The sequence below is a fragment of the Melozone crissalis genome, unplaced genomic scaffold (assembly GCF_028551555.1).
Source record: "Melozone crissalis strain CALT ecotype California unplaced genomic scaffold, PUWL_Pcris_2 ptg000016l_1, whole genome shotgun sequence".
NCBI lineage: Eukaryota > Metazoa > Chordata > Aves > Passeriformes > Passerellidae > Melozone > Melozone crissalis.
In genome coordinates, this window is record NW_026535794.1 from 8,787,498 (window position 1) to 8,804,585 (window position 17,088).

A 17,088-nucleotide genomic window follows, 5' to 3' on the forward strand; every position below is an offset into this window, starting at 1 on the left:
AACTTTTAAAAATTGAAAAGCTCCTGCTTTGTGGAGGTGCTGAATACTTCTGAAAACTGGGACATGCAAATTTGCAATCTTTGCAGCTCAGTCATGCAGGTAGTTTTTGTAGCAAAGTAAGAACAAGTGCCGCAGAGGGAATGCTCAGTGCTCACCCTTCTCTGCCCTTCTGTCAATCCTCAACTTCAAAGACTAACAGAGATTACTTATGAAGATGTTAAAGGTGGTGGTGGTTTAAGTAGCTTTGGCCTTTAGACTCACAAGAAATTGTTAGAGTTTTCTAATTGATTTAGTTATGTATTCTTGGGAGAGGATATCTCGTGGTGTGGAGACAGAGTAGTAATGTCTCCTTATAGTAGTAATCTCTCCAGATACTAATTACTGTAATTCTGATATTATGGCCGCTGTGTGTAGTATTGACAAGTAAATACCATATTAATTCAGAATATGCTTTTATTTGTCATGAGTGTGTTTGTTTATAGTAGTTTAATTTTGCTGTGTTAGAGGCAGAAATCCATATTAGGGTTAACAAAGGATCTGACTAGCACATGGCAAAAGATTCAGCTGCATGTTTGAGTTAAAGTTTATTACCCCTTGTCAGTGACTGAAACCTGGTGAGTGGTTCTGCTTATACTTTCATGGTATGTTTTCTGAAGTCTGTTGTAGACCTTTTCGGTATTTTCAAGTGATTTCATTACTTGGGTCTATTACTGCATCATTTTAATGTTGTCAGCACTATCCAAGGCTTCAAGCAAATTTGTCATCTTTGCTAAGTACCATGTGTTTTCTGGTGTTTACCTATGATGTGAGTTGGGTGGGTGTTACCAGCAGCCATGTGTTTGACTTGGGCTGAGCACAGATTTTAATGTGTGCTCTCTCTTCAGTGGAATTACTACTTGTGAAGTACAGTTGGTTCTTAAACCACATACAGTAAAACAAAAATTAAGTAGTTATGTACTTGAAGCACTTCAGCAAGCAGAATGTCCTTCTTTGGAGTAAGACAATGTGCAGAAGAGTCTGGTGCATAAAGTCTGTTTATATGGAAGACTCAGCAGATCCTTTACTGTAAAGTTTACTGCAGATTCATTGTCTTGCTTGACATCTGCAGATAAGTGAGATGTTAAAGATAACAATACTTTGAAGGGGAGCCACAGCCTCCTCTTAGAGCAGAATGCAGACTTCAATACCATCTTGAAAAAGAAAACAACCAAACCTTTTTGTTCATGTTTGTTTCATTTATCTGCTGCTTTTTGCCTGTGCAGAAGACAGAAGTATCTGTGCTTTTTCCTTTTAAAGATGTTTTAACAAAATGTTAACATGCCACCTAAAGGAGATTCAAGTGCCTACAAATTTTATGTTAGTTGCAGGGATTCTTCTGTAGTTCTAGCAGTGTTTTATTTGTCATTGTGTTTTCCACCTTTTCAGCTCAAAGCTAAAATAATTTTCCCTATTTCTCTCTCGACAGAGCTTTCTGCAGAAGCCCAGGCAGCCCTACGTGAGTTTGAAGAGAGGGAGAGGCAGCTCAAGCAGGGGCGGTACGGCTCCAGGAGAGGAGGGAGAAGAGGAGGCTCAGTCATGTGCCATGGAATGGGAGACCAAAGGAGAGACAGTAATGACAGGGGAAGAATGAAGGATCACAGGCCTGCACTGCTGCCAAACCAGCCATCAATGGTACCTTTCAATCCTTAGTATTCTTTGAGCATCCTTGCAGGAAGTTGTGGAGAAATGTATTTTAAATCAGGAATCTTTGCAAAGATGGGATATATATTCCAGTGTACACCTTCTGCTCTTTCTGGGCACTCTTAGGCAGTGTGGGCTTTGTGTGATGTGATGATTGCAAAGTATGTGCTCAGTCCTGTTACTGGCTTCACCTAGAGCAATCTAAAGACCTCCAAATGAAAAGTGCATTTTGACTGATGAGTCATAGTCAGACTTAACTGCTGGTTTGCATGAGGATGGAGGAAAAACTGAATTCCTCTGAAAAGTCTACATGCAACGTGGAAACATGTTCAATCCTCCATTATTTATAATAATGTAATTTAAAAAATATGATTTAGTAAAATGCTTCTTGGGTTCTGTCAAGGTAATATTTTTGCTGATACTTCTTTGAAAAATCTATTTACATATAAGCTGTGCTACCTTATGGAGGTGAATAAAACCCTAGGACAGTAATCAGCACTTCACTGCTAGATACATTATTATTTTGGGGTTTCAAATGAAATTTAGCTTTGTTACTACTTTCTGTTTCTCTGCTGTGCTTTGTATCACAATATTAAGGCTTTACTTTTCCCATCAAAAAAACCTTACGAAAACCAAAACCATCTCCAGCAAGTGATGAAGAGGTCATCACTTATTTTTGTTCACTGTCATAAAATATACTGGAAGCTGAGATTGTAGAACAAAGTCTTTATATATCTTTGCAGGACAAGGTGATCTGTGTTAAACAAAGGTGATTTTTTCCAACAGCAGTAAGTAGGTGCTGGCCACTGGCAGGAGTCAGTGGATATTCAGTGCTTGAGAGCCCTGCAGTAGTAAATTTTGTGCTTTTTAAGCAGTGAAGGTTGAATATTTTTTTCCGTTTTGCTGCAGTCATTGCAAGCTATTTTGATTTTAAATGTAAATATTTTTGTGTTCATCACAGTGTCTTTTTGTGCTTTCTGTGTAGCTGCTTTGCTTTATGTACACTGAAAGAAACAAGAAAGTCTGTCCCACCTTTGTTGCTAAAAGGTTGCCTCCTTGGGCCTCTTCTTGCACTGCCACTCTGAAGTTGCTGATGTAGGACTGAGATCTGGTAACAGTGACTTGAGAGGCAGATGGATGTCTCTGAGAAGAGACACTATTATTTTTTATTAGCACTGATTTTGGCCATTTGTTTCTAGGAGTTGAGCAGCAAGAGACTTTCTTCTATGTTTGGAAGGAGACCTTTGAAATATATCTTCAAATGAGTTTTTTCTTCAAGCAGTATGGTTAGGTGTGCTGCACTGATATTAAAGAATATTTGAATTTGTGCTGCACTGATGCCTGAATTTGTATTTTGACTTCTGTTGCTAGTGCTAGGTCTGTTATCTGAGAGAGGCTCTTGTATACATGAGAGAAGATGTAGTGGATTTGTTTTGGTACTAGGACTCAGATTTCTAGTGATCTCTACATAAACCTTATTGCAGTTAATAACACTGACCTGTGCAGAGCCCTGACTACCTATGAAACCAGACAGTTTCACTGTTAAAAATGAGTGAATGTGTCTGCATTCCCTGTGCTTCTTTGCTCTTTGTTGCTTTCTTCTTCACATGAATGTTTTTGATTGCTCCTTTGCTTTCCTGTGCTGATGGTTTTTGGTGGATCCAGTTGATTATAGGGAAAAGAATTTTTTCTGTTCATAATTGGCCTTAATTGTTCTCCAGAGATGTCTTGGTTTTGTGCTCATTTATGTCAGGATACTTTAAAGCGTAATGACTCTGTTCTTTTGTCTGACTTTAGACTCACTCACAGAGGTTAATTCCAACACACCAGCAACCTGTTATGAGTCTGTTCCAGCAGCAACAGCAGCAGCAGCAACAACAACAACAGCAACAGCAGCAACAACAGCAGCAGCAGCAACAGTTACAATCTCTGCTTCCTTTACAGCATCAGCATCATTCTTCTCCTCCTCCAGGGCTACATATGCCCCCTCAGATAGAAACACCTCGAATAATGATGACTCCCCCTCCAGTGACCCCCCAGCAGCCCAAGAACATCCACATCAATCCGCATTTCAAGGGGACCGTGGTGACGCCCGTACAAGGTGAGAGCGAGCTCAGCACCTTGCCAGTCATGCAAGCGTGACTCATCTCATTCTTTGCCAGAGATGGAACAATTTGTTTGTTTATCACTTCATGGAAATGTGCTTCAGGCTGCTAGTTTTTTTTTTCTTGAAGCTTGAAACAAATGTTTTGCCTGAAGTAAGACATAATGTTGTTGGACTGTGGCCAGCTGAACAAGCAAAGCCTTTTCAGCTTTTACCATGTTTGCTATTCTAATGTAAAGCCTGAGAAGAGCATTAAAAATGGAAGCTGAAAAGAGAATGTGCTTTTCAAAAAACAATAAATGTAATTTTTCAAAACTAGGAAAGAACTGCAATTTGTAAATTTCCCAGGACTGTCTACCAGTTTCGGTGAGAGGGTACTGAGGTAATTACTCTGTGAAAGATACCAGTTGCTGTCCTTTCTTAACAAGATACATGCCCTCAATTCTCCTTTCCCAAAAGCACATCTGTAATTGTTTTGATTTGCAAATACTGTTTTCTCTAAGTTAACACAAACATTTGAACTACGTTTCTTTGGGTAGCTCTCAGCAAAGCTGTTCATACTGCTGCTTATTTAGGAAATGTTTAATCGCAAAGAGGGTTAAAAAAGATACCTGCATAGCTCTGATTTCTGATTATGTTGGGACAAGACAGACTAAAAAAATAGATAAGTATTTTTACATATTTGCCATTAGATTTTCTGTATTTTCCCCCCTTCACATCAGCAGAACTCCAAGCCAGTGCTATCTTTGCTTCATTGATTTGACCAATGAAAAGCAGGAATTTGGCAGGGTAGAATATTGCCAGAGTATGGACGTGTGTTTTGCTGCTCACATGGCTTTGTCAGAGTTTATTTTGCTTTTCCCTGTGGTGCTTCCCACAAAATTATGCATCAGGACAGATTATCTGGAAACACTCCAAAAGAATCTTTACTTGTGGATTTGTACCTTCTGTGCATTTTTCTAGCACTACCAAAGTAAGTTACTGTTTTATGAGAAGCAAAAATTGCTTTTAGACTATTCTATGTCTTTTCTCTGTCCCTGTGAAACAGTACCAGATCTTTTCTATCTAGCTAAGCAATAATGTGATCATAATCCTGGGAATGGCTACTGAGGGTTTGTGCTTTTGCCTAATGTCAGAAGTATCTTAGTGTGTTTTCTTCCCTTTGTCTGAGGAGTCTTTTTTTTCGCATTGCTGGGCAGCTTCAGGCTCTTCTCAGCTTTGCCACTATGTCTGTGGCACTGTAGCTTGCAGGTCTCTTGCCTGATCTTGTTCACAGTCTGTTTTTTAGTCTCCATGCACATCTTCATTTCCAGAAAGTTGTATACCTCCTGCAGGTTAGGAGATCTTCAGTATTGGATTTGTAAAGGGGAGGGTATTCTTGGGTTTTTTAACAACTTACATCTGCTGACTTTATGTGCACATTCATTTCTTGGCTTGTAGAAGTTCAGGTGTTCTCTTAGACTGAGCAGCCCTGCAGAGTGAGTTGAGATTGTTGAATGGTGTTAAAACCTGCATTCAGCAAGGACATTCTTTGCTCTGTGTATTGATGGCAGCTGCTTCATATGAAATCCCTTTGTACCATTCATTTTACTGAAAGAGTCCTTGGCAAGACTACTGAGTTTTTCTGCTAATAGATGTGCAGCATACTATTAAATATGATCTTTTAAGTCACTGTAGAAATTTCATCTTCTTGATTAGAGAGCATCTATTGGAAGCTGAGTCTCCTGCAGTGACTGAGAGTAGGGGCCACCTCAGTCCTAATCTGTAGCAGTACAGTTATGTCACATGAAAGTAAACACTTGCACACATGAGGAAAATGTGAAAATGTGTTGGAAATTAGGAGCTTTCTGTAGATAAATGAGCATAATTCTAACATCTTCAAGGGGTTTTGCATATTAAGGTGAATTTTAAAGCAGTCACTGCAAGTGGTAGATAGAAATTCCAGTGTAGGAAGTGCCGTTCCAAGCTTCCTCTTAAAAAATCTTCCTTTAATCCATCTGCTTGAAGCTCCAGTAGGCAGAGACTGGTGGTTGGCAACAAAAGGATGTGTTCCACTTGCAGCCTCATTTCTTTCAGGGTAATGGGAAGGATGAAAGATCAGATTGACTTGGTGTTCTTGATGATGTCCTGCCCCTTGTTGGCTGGACATATTTCCAGGTACATGAGGGGCTTTACACATTAGAGAATGCAGTCAGATAGGTGCAAAGTTTATTGGGATTCTCTTGTTGAAAATGTGATGCCTGGAAGCTAAAAATGCCATGTCTAGAAGTGCATGATATGCACACTTAGGTTCTGGTAATTTTAATGGTGTGCTGTCATGTTTTAGGGTAGACTGGCATTTTTTCCTCTCTAATTTTATGGCAGGATAAAGCTCACACGCTTCTAATTGTCAGCATCAGGAACACTTTTCCTGAGTGCAGATCATAGAAATACACTTTTTAAACATCTTTTTGGTTTGAGTAAGTCTTGAAATGCTTAGGCTGTATCAGTATTTTCTAAAATAGACTCAAACCTCCTGTAAATTGCTACAAAATTTTCATGTGAATAAAAAAACATCTCTAAGAGCTGTTACTAGACAGCCACTTCAACCTGAAAAGGAGTAGAAACACTGTTGAAGAATCCTATCATAGGCCTATTCCTTTGATGTTTCAAAGGCAAATCTCTTTACAGTGGCCACCATCTCCCTGCCCAGCCTTGAATCCTAATTTGAAAAAAACCAGTAACTTTCAAGTCAGTTTTGTTTCAGATGGATTGCTACTATTTTTTGTCTTTGAAGTTTCATAAATGATTAAGGAGTTGGACTTCAAGCCCCTAAAAGATGAGGCTCTGTGGATACCTGCTGCAGGTACTGCAGGTGGTGTTCAGCTGTGCCTCCTGTGGCATTTGAATCCCATATCTATTATTGTCTTGTCTCATATCTTTTTTTTGTGTCCTATTCTGCAAATTATTTTTGAGTTGTAGGTAGTAATTTTTGCTGAATGTGTGTCCAAACTTGAGTATGATCCATTTATTAGTGCAGGACAGCTGTACATAAATGCACTGTGAAGTACTGATTTAACCTGTGATAATAGGTGTTGCATTTTTCCCTTTAAATGTTTGTACCACCAGTGACTATTTCAGGGATCCTGTGGTGCTGCCAAAATTGACATGAACTAATGAGCAGTTTATGGCAGCTCACTATGCCATTTACCTTTTGAAAACTGTTTGGTGTCTTGGGAACAATCACGTTGTAATTCTCCTGAATAATCAGGGTGGGAATTGCTTCTTCATCTTTTCCAGTATAGTGTAGGAATTTATAGCAAGAAGCAATTTAATCTTCTTAAAATAGTTTCTTACAACATGCTGTGTATTATTTTTGAAACATACTTTTCACACCTATGGAATATTTGACATCAAGTAAATGAGGGCTTGAGACTTCTTTGCTGCTTAAGCAAGTGTCCAAGGATTGAAAGGGCACAGAGTTTGAGCTACTGTCTTTCATGAGTATTAAATTAATTTGTTGAAAATATATAAATATATGAATTTCTATGCTACTGCTGGAGGCAGGATACTGAAATAGACTCTAGTTCAGTTGACATTTCTCTACATTTCCCACCTTATGCCATTTTTCTCAGTGCCTCTTTGACCTGTAATACCTGAACTATTTTAGGACTAGGTCTGTCAAGAGCATCTTAGCAATTTTTCTCTGTGTGGCCAAGGCTGTTTGATACCAACAGATGTTCATTAGAAGCCAGGATGAAACTCTTGCAGTCATTTTCTGGTGTAATGTGATACAAAGCTTGCACACAGTCCTCCCATGCTGAAAGACTGCTGCAATTAGTTTACCCCATCAGTATCTGAACCAGCAAACCACAAGTACTTAATGAAAGTGGATAGAAGCCAGACATGGACATGAACTGAAAAAAAAACCACTAATGCATTAGTTCTTGTGCCTTGGTTACCAAGGGAAAAGGGATTTTTGAGGCATCTTAGCCAGCTCTGTGTTGGGAAATGCCCCCAACTTCTCTCTCAAGCTAGAAGCATTTCTTAGTATATTTGCTGCTCTGAAGTGTAGCACAGGAGCTGTCTGCAAAGTCAGTGTTCAACCCTGCCTGGGAAATGTTTCCCTCTCACTTTCAGAAGTGCTAAAAGCAAACTGGAGAAGAATCTTACTAAAAGCTTTTAGTAAATGAGCAACCACATTGTGTGGTTGGAAATGCTTTATTGAACTTCTGTAGGCCTTTCATTTAACAGGGAAATATTTGTATGTTTAACCATTTGCACAACTGTGAGAGTAAATAAAAAGTACTCTGGAAAATAGAAAACTGTTGTTACACTTTGTGTTTGAGATTGGAATATAGGCTCAGTTCCCAGGGTGATCCAGCTGTAGCACTTTGTGCATTTTGCCATAACATTAAGTGAATGTTTTGGGAAATAGCTTTTTGTGACTAGCATTTCAAAGTGCAGTTGTAAGGACAAATCATCCATGTTAATCCCCCTGAAATACTAATTTCAGAGGTTATTTTTTTCAGGAAAAGGTCTGATTCTTCTTGGTATCTCTGTGCAATCACTGTCTTTCATCTGAGATCAGCAGTTCTGTGATCACAGTTGCACACACACACCACTGTGGTGGCAAGGCCAGACAGACTAAGTAGTTTTTGTGTGCTGTTAATTGCAGCTGCCTGCCTCATTTTACCCTCATGAGCAGTGATTTTTACCAGTTAGTGTCTCTCATGTTCATGTTTCTTTTGGTAGTTTGGTGGTGAGACTGGGAGATGCCTTGGAAATGTTGAGTGGCATGAAGTTGAGAAGGCAAATTAATCATGTATCCTTCTATTGGAAACGTGAAATTATTGTTAGTGTCTCTGTCAGCTTTGTCTAAGGGATGTCTTTGGCTGAATAACTATTCTAGTTTGCCTTCCTGCAACGAGGAGCAATTTAATTCTGGAAAAAAGCAGAACTAAATTATGCAAATTAACTAGGAGAATCCTAATTGCCCTGTTGCATGTTGTAGGGGAGGGAATGGTTGCTCAAAGTTAATTGTGGGAACTGTGACATGTGAGAGTAAAAGTAGCAGATTTTAATCATGGCTTTTTATTGCAAATGCTTTTGGAAATAACTACAACTGTTAGGTAAAACAAATGGTGTTAAAAGGTGCTTCTTGTTTCAGTGCCCTTGCTGCCAGTTCCTGCCCAGCCAAGACCTGCTGTAGGACCCCAGAGATTTCCTGTGAGTAGCAGCTGTTTCTTCTTCTCTGATATGGATAAGCATACATTTGCAAGGAAATATTAATATAGCAAATAAAAGCTGTTCTAGTGAAATATAATTTTAAGGATTTGTAAATATTGACAATACACTCTGCAGTTGAAAATGTTTGTTAAAAGCTTAAGGTCAATGGATTTTTGAGAGTAGAATTAATTCTGTTTAACTGTAAAATTGTTGAACCAGTCTCTCCAGTGGGAAAGGCATGAATGCATCTTGTCTTAAGGAATATGGGCTTCATTTTATTGCTCCACTCTTTCTGTATAAATAGAATCCTTATTTTATTTGATATAATAAAAGGCTATTTGAAATAATCCCTAAGCTTAAAAAGCAGTCATATGTATTTATTGTAAAATGCAGCAATCATTTTTATCATTACTAAAGGTATTTCAACACTCTCATGTTTTTTATGTAAAAAATAGAACTGACATTGCATGACCTTGCTTTCTTTTATGTTTCTAATTTTGAAAACAAACCAAATACTTAGCTGCTTCACTAGGCTAATTTCACTTGATAATTATTTCATAATTATTTTAAACTCTATGAATGGAAAGAGTATATGCTTCTAGAACTTTTCTCATAATTTCAATTTTGTTATACTAAATTTCTAGTTGAAATGGTTAGCAGGGTATCAAAATAAGCAAAAGACCTAGGTTGCAATATTACCTAAAGTATTTTCAAGTAAAAACCTGTATATTATACTTCCCAAATATATAAAACACACAAAAAATGTGTTGATGTGTGCAGTGCTGAAGGAGGAAAATAGATGTCTGAACATCTGTGAGGTATCTCTGGCACAGAGATCAGATGTACTGGAAAGAAGCAAATTTCAGAAACCCTCTGTGACTTTTGATTGCACAGTGCAGACCTGGTTATTTTTAATGCAGAATATTTTTCATACATGACTTGTGGCTGAGGAATTGTGATATCTGTATTTTGCAGAGAAACAGTCTTTACACTGCTGCATTTCTTCTGTGAAGTTTTAAAAAATTAAGTTGTAAACCCACAGTTTCATTAAGTAAATTCATGTTGTATCATAAGGAAAATATTTTTGAGCTTTTTTTAAAACTAAAAATATTGTGGTTTCCAGAGGAAGTAGTTTCTTCACTTTAGTATTATGGGGAGACCTTATTTACATTTTGAAAGTAGTTTTAATTGTTATTTTTTATGAAAGCAAGTGTCATGCATTTGTTTTCCTTTGATACTAAGTTGATTTGCCAGTAAACACAATTTGGTATGGAAAAGAAATTGGAGTATAAAGAGTATCTGTAAAGGCATTGTAATTGGCATCTTTGAAGTGTGTTTACATCAGCGTAGAAAAATTGGAAAATAATTTTTATTTAAATTGAGTGTGAAATTAGATTTTAGTTCTGTTCACTTTTGGGGTTGCAAGTTGAGAAGTATTGCAAACCTAACTGATGTAAATGCAGCAGTTTTTAAAAGGGAATAAAGTAAACTGAACATTTTTTGGTTGGCCCTTTGCTCCTTTAGCCTGCAGGAGAAACTTGACTGCTTGCTGTCTTCTTATTTATATTAGCAGTGCACAGAGAAGAGTCAGTATAATTAAATTTTCATAAGGAGGAGGAGGAGAGCTGACTTAACTGTGAGGGTCTGGCACCGTCATTTGGTTGCCCTGTTTTTTTCCTACTTCAGCAGTAAGGTGCTGCATGACCCTGAGAAAGTTGCTTCATCTTTCCATGGCTCACTGGGTTATAAAGTGGACTTCCCCTATGAAGTACTTTATAAATTTTGCATGGGTTATCAGTCATATTAGGATCAGGAATTAAGTGTCACTGTGTACATACCTCATGTTTGTTTTATTAAATGTAGTATGTTAGCTCTTGAGCTGAAGACAAATTTACTTTCTGACTAACGTTTTATCTTGCAGAACTACCTTTTTTGCTGTTACATGTCAGATGCCTTTGTGCTATTCTAATTCACTTGTTTATGTATAAATGTTGACTTAAAGCAATGCAGCAGTGGTTAGACAATTCTGACAAGCCATTTGAAAAAGATCAAAGACTTACTCCAGACTATGTACAGCTCATTCAGCCTTTTCTTCATTGTATAAAGAATCTCTGGATATGCAATAACTTGAATTTGCTCTTGTTTTTAAGATTACATAATCAAAGGATAATAGTTAACTGATTTTTCTGATTGCTTTGCTTCTAAAAGATAGTGGGGTTAGAATTAAATATTTGCAATCTGCTTTCCCCTTGAACTTTGAACTGGATGGTTTCTTTTCATTGAATGTGTCAGAGGTGGAAACATGAAGAGTAATTAAATTCTTTCAGGAAGAGACCAGAAGTGGGCAATGCCATAACTGAAGGAAATAGATAGAAACTCTTGAGTTTCTATCTTATCTAGGAGAGAAACCTCTCAGTGCAGAGAGCCTGTGTGCTCCAAATATGGAACAACTTCAATCAGAGATAATCAATTGCCAGTCCTAAATCTATTGGAAACCAGGTGTTGTTAATTTAGGGCTGATGAAATGACTTTGTAACCATGTAATGGTTAATTCTTACAACCTTCTGCAGAAGGATGTAATTGAAGGGTTGAACAAAGTTGTAATGAGCATGTTAACATATGGTGTGAGACCTGAATTATAGGAAATAATGTAGTGCTGTGTCAGGCTAGTGTTGATCAGGACTAAACCTGCTTAGAGTGGGGGCTGATTAAATTCTCTTAATCTTGAATCTCAATTTTAGTGTTTCAAGGTAGAGCTCGTTGTTCAGTTATTTCTTTCTTAAAACTTAACTCCTGGAGTGTTTAGAGAGGGACTGCTGGAAAAGATACAAGGGAATGAACCTGTGTTATTTTCATGTTATTTTATGTTATTATCTATGTACACAGAGTTATTTTAACACTTAGAGTAATCTGGAATCAAGCAATCAAGTTGTCTTACCTGTTACTCTCTGGGCATTTGAGATGACTTGGTGTGAATGGTGTTGGAGAGCTGTTTGTAGCTGACAAGGACTGAATGAATGGTGGATCTGAGGTGTGTCACAGCTGAGAAACACAGTGCACTTGTGGGATCTGGGAGTTAAGGATGTGAGTTCTGTTTGTCTGAATTGCACAGTGCTCGTGGCTGTAGTTCACAGTAATCCAGTCTGAAAGCATGGTTTGAATTAACCTGGACCTGTGCAAGTGCCAACTACATGTTTTCTTTAAACAGTTTAAAGAATAGATTAAATAACCTCTTTGGCAGAGTCCTTCTGAAGGTCTGGCTTTATCTTCTGCCTTTGCTTTAAAGTGGTTAAGAGGTCTTTTCCAGGGTTCCTGTCCCAGTGTCACAGTTGGTATCTCACAAACAGTCTGCTTTGCAAACTGATCCATTTACAGGAATGTCACAGGAGATTTTATTCACAGACTACTTATATGGCTCTTCTGAACTTTTCATGTGTTTTCTGACCAATTTACTAATTCTTGTGGATGCCCCAGTGCAGGGGAAGGAGCTGAAGGGTTTTATATTACACAAGAGGGACCACTGTGAGTTCTGTCCTTCAATCCAGTGTTTGTTATCTTGGCTAAGTTCTCTTTCAATTCCTGTGATGTGTGAAGAAAGATGGGATAAAATAAGGAAGAGGAGATTAAATAGAAAATGCAAGAGGTTTTTCTTTTTATTATGTAAAGACTGCTGCTAACTGACTGTTACAGAGGCCAGAGCATTAGTGAGTGGGAAGCTGGAAGTTAAGGGATGAAAAAATCTGGACCATCAGCTTATCTGAGTCCACCAGCACATTCCATGTCTGAAATATTTCAGTGTTTGCCTGAAGGAAAATGTATAGAAGCTTTTGGCTTCAAACATCATTTATTTAACTTATGAACACTGAAGTATACATGAAGTATACATATACTGAAGAATACTACATGAGAGACATGTGCAGTGTTTAATGGACATAGAGAAGTGGGAGAAGTGTTGTCATGCCCACTTTGGGATGGAATGTGGCAGAGGGAGGTCTCAGTGTTCTTCAGCCAGAAATTGTGAGGTATCTCTAGCATCCAGATTTGTGACTATAGTGTGGGGCATTTGGAGAGAAGAGGGAGCTGGGCAGACCCTGCCTCCCTCTGCTGAAGGCAGGAGAGAGGGGTTCCTCAGCTCTGAGGCCATTCCCCCTCTGTCCATGGCCTGGATCCTCCTCTGCAGCTGCTGCAGATGGAGCAGAGCCTGTTAATGGAGCTGTGTGCCTTTGGCCAGGAAAGCTTCAGGAGCTTGGGATCAATTCTCATTTAGCTGTTGTCCTTAAGCTGTCACCCTGGGTGTCGTGTGAGCTGGGCAGGTGCCCAGCCCACAGACATCTTTGGTCAACTTGAGTTTCTTTGGGAAGAAGGACTATTCAACTTTGGGAACAGTCTGAAGAGGCACCAAGCACAAGATGAAGTGGCACCAGTGTCCACCTGACTAATTTGTGCCAGGAAGGCTTTGCAGTGTTTTAATGCACAAAGATTTTGTCTATGATAGGACACTTCAGTGCACTGGGTGGGTGTCTTTCAGATGACTCTTGAATTCATGTTGAAGAAGCTGAATTGTAAAACATAAATTATGTTTTATTTAATATTTTTAAGACTATCAGGGTGACTTACTCTCAGGCCCTTGTGAATAGCCAATGTTGTATGTCTGTTTTATTCCCAGGGGGTATTACATTATTTACTATTTTGGAACTTAGAACTTATTTTTAAAATAATCTTTATCTCAAGGAATAATTTTTTTTTCCTTAAACAGCAAAAACCTTAGTAAACTTTCTTCATGTTCTCATTCAACATGCTTCCACTTGATCTCCAGCTCATCAGGTGGTGTTTTAAATGGATGCTGTGAAGGGTAGTTGACCAGTTTTGGTTCATTTTTCCATCATTTCTGGAGTCAGTAGTTTGATTTCTGAGTTTTCGAGTGTTGTTTGTGTTCCAGACACTTAAACAAGTGACAAGTCATTGCTCAAAACAGAAGTTGCTGTCCTTCATGGTCATTTGTTTGAAACATTTCTTTTTAAAGCAATATATTAGTACTATACAAATGAATTATAAAAGGTACCTTAGAATACAGCTTACTTATTTTTTCCCAGGTGATCCTTGGACTGACATGGATGCCCCAATGTCATTTTAGCAAACATGGCTTGGCTTAGTGGTATTATAGTGGGCCTGGGTCTGTGGCTGCACCACCTCTTCCAAGATTTAGAGGTAGAAAATTGCAGTGCTTTTGAAAACAAAACTCCTTGCAAAAGTGTTTGTTGTGTGTTGAGGGAAATGCAAATATGGATGGATTTTTTTCCCCATTTTTTCAAATTCAGTCATGAGTCGCTACATGTGAGTAAGGGTTTTTTAGCAATTGTTGATAACATGGACTCACAGTCCACATAGTAAGGACAAATTAGAGTCCTGCATTTGGCCACAGGCAGTCATTTTAAACTGATATTTAGTAATCTGTACATGTTTGCAGCAGTACGTGTGTAGGAGACAAACTGTTAATGGAAATAAAAAGCCACTTGTGAAAATGATTCTCTTACTTCCTCACAATTATTTTGCTTTAGCTATGGCTTCACTATAATGAGTAACAGTAAATGAAATTTTCCCTCTATTGCTGTGTAGTAGTGGCAGATCACAGGTAGTGTAGAAAGCATTTTGTTTCCATTTAACAGAATACATGGTATCAGGTGGTGTTGATTGACATTTCTTGGATACTGCTTTACACAGCATTTCATGCAAATCATGTTTGAATGAGACTGCTGCATCAAATTACATTTCTTTCAGATTATAGCCCTTGCAGATGTGAGACAGAGCTTGTTCAGCAGCTAGCAAAAGGCTTTGGTTTTTAACAGGTACAGTTTTCACAACTTGACTGCAAAGCTCTGTAATTACAGCACTTAAGATAGTGAAGGAATGATGGGCACTTTCTCTTATCAGATCTATAAGTAGTAGCAAGCAAATGCAGCATGAGATCTCTCCAGCTGTCAAGTATTGTCAGGCTGCCATGGAGGGAAAGCAGTTTAAAATGCAGGTGACATAATACCCAACATCCTCCATTTGCTAGTGGGCTTCTGATTAATCACGATTACCATACATTATCATACCATCAAATTTAATCATATCAGTGAATTCCCATCTGCAGGAGGAGCAGCAGCAGCTAAACATGATGGTAACAGCTATTAAATAAGAGAGAAATAGCTGGTTTCTAAATGCAGTAACCCTTTAACTTGTCATGTTGGCTCCTGTGTGCACGTGCTCTGTAGGCAGTAAAATGGAGTAGAAAACTTGTGCATTTATATTTTACTGTCATTTATCTTTCTATAAGGTGATTGCTGTTTAGCACAGCCAAGGAGAACCAGTACTGCAGATTTTTTCCCCTGTGTTAATGATGGTAGATTTTCTTCAATCTCAGCTTTAGTACCTGCTAAACACAGAGTCACAGAAGGGCTGAGGTTGACAGGGACCTCTGGAGGTCACCTGCTCCATCCCCCTGCTCAAGCAGGGCCACCTGAAGCCAATTGTCCAGGACCATGTGTGGATGGCTTCTGAATATCTCCAAGGATGGTGCAAGTGCTCAGGCACCCTTACAGTAAAAAAGTTTTTGTTTATCCAAATATATAGGTTGTACTTTGGTTTTTGTATATTTCTGTGAATGAAATGTGAAGCTTTTAAAAAATCCATTGTAAGCAAAGCACTAACTTTTGTTAGTGCAAAGAGGGAAAAGTATTATGGATGTGCTATTTTGCTGTTAATTAAGCACTGTTAAAGAGTTGCTTTACAGAAATCGAGACTCATAAAGAAATCCAATTAAAATATACAGTCTGCTGAGTACAATACAGTAAGAGTAATCTAGAGCTAAACACTGAATAGAGAACTAAAATGTATCTATTGTAATACTAGAAAGTATTAGATGATAGTAAAGTTATCTTAAGCTATTTCACTGAGATGAGTAAATGTGCTTTTAAAAGATAACTCAGTACATTTGTGTCATTACAATATGAAAAAGTAAATCTGTAAACTGGTGTTTGTTCACCTTCTGTGTCTTCAGTTCTTGTTAATTCTTTAGAATGTGAGAGTGAAAATGCTTCATTTTATTATAAAGCAGTAAGTCACTACTGTTACAATAAAATAAGGCAATTCAGAGATATTATGGGTTGACTGTAAAATGATGAAAATATTCAGGTCTTCATACCCAATGCATGAATAGTACTTGCAGGTATATTGGGAACTCTGAGTATGTAAAGTTCTCACATCAATGTGTTTGTAAGGTCAGAGATGTGCAGAACGTCTCAAAAATGAGACTTCCTAACAGAACTAAAACCCATCAATCCAGTAATTTGATTACTAAGTAATCAGGTCCTTTTTGAAGTCCAGGTTAGCAGCAATTCTCATTTTTGTTTTCTATAAAGCTGGCTGCTTCTTGACTTTTTTTTTTTTTGTAGCAACCTGACCATTTCTTGTTAAAGAGAAAAGCATCATCCTCAGGTCACATTGAGCTGCTCAGATTTTAAATAAATTGTAACTGCAACTTCAAGCTTGGAGTGTGATGTAGAAATCTTGAATTTGATATTCATGATCCAGTTTAGTTGTAGCCAAAAGTTGTTTCTGATTGTTAGTGTCTTTCAGGCCACCAAGATACACATAAACGCCATGATAATATTTCTGTGGAGTAGTTTCTGCAGAGTCCAAGGGAAAGATCTTACCTCATTAGTTCTGAGAACAGGAGGGGTTCCTAATTCTTTACACATCCATAAAACTGTTAGATGTCAGCACAAAATGTATGCAGAAGGATTTTACTGTCTTTTACTAAATGATGATGAAATCTTCATCTTTCAAGGGAGGGTTCATTGTTCTAAATGACATTAATGTCTCTTACACTCTTTCTCCAATTTGTTGTGTTGTACTTAACCTTAAAAATTAGAGGGGACCAAACAAAAATGATCATGCACTCTTCTACACCCCTCTCCTTCAGAGGATTGCAAACTTAAGTGAAACCGAATCTTCCAGATGAATTAGTGTAACAATTTAGTGTTTAACAACTTCCTTAGGTTTGTGGTTTGAGAGGTTTGGGTTTACTCTTCCCTCAGTCTGTGCAGGTTGCA

General features: G+C 38.0%; 1 protein-coding gene across 2 annotated transcripts in view; it reads left to right on the forward strand.

Moving 5' to 3' along the window:
* The window catches only part of RBM33 (RNA binding motif protein 33), a 97,419-nt gene that overhangs the window by 33,206 nt on the left and 47,125 nt on the right, over window positions 1–17,088 (forward strand). For both annotated transcript variants that reach the window (XM_054273572.1, XM_054273573.1), the window contains exons 8-10: window positions 1,466–1,671; window positions 3,625–3,781; window positions 8,934–8,992. In XM_054273572.1, coding sequence (XP_054129547.1) covers window positions 1,466–1,671; window positions 3,625–3,781; window positions 8,934–8,992 — 422 coding nt within the window. The remainder of the gene's footprint in view (window positions 1–1,465; window positions 1,672–3,624; window positions 3,782–8,933; window positions 8,993–17,088) is intronic.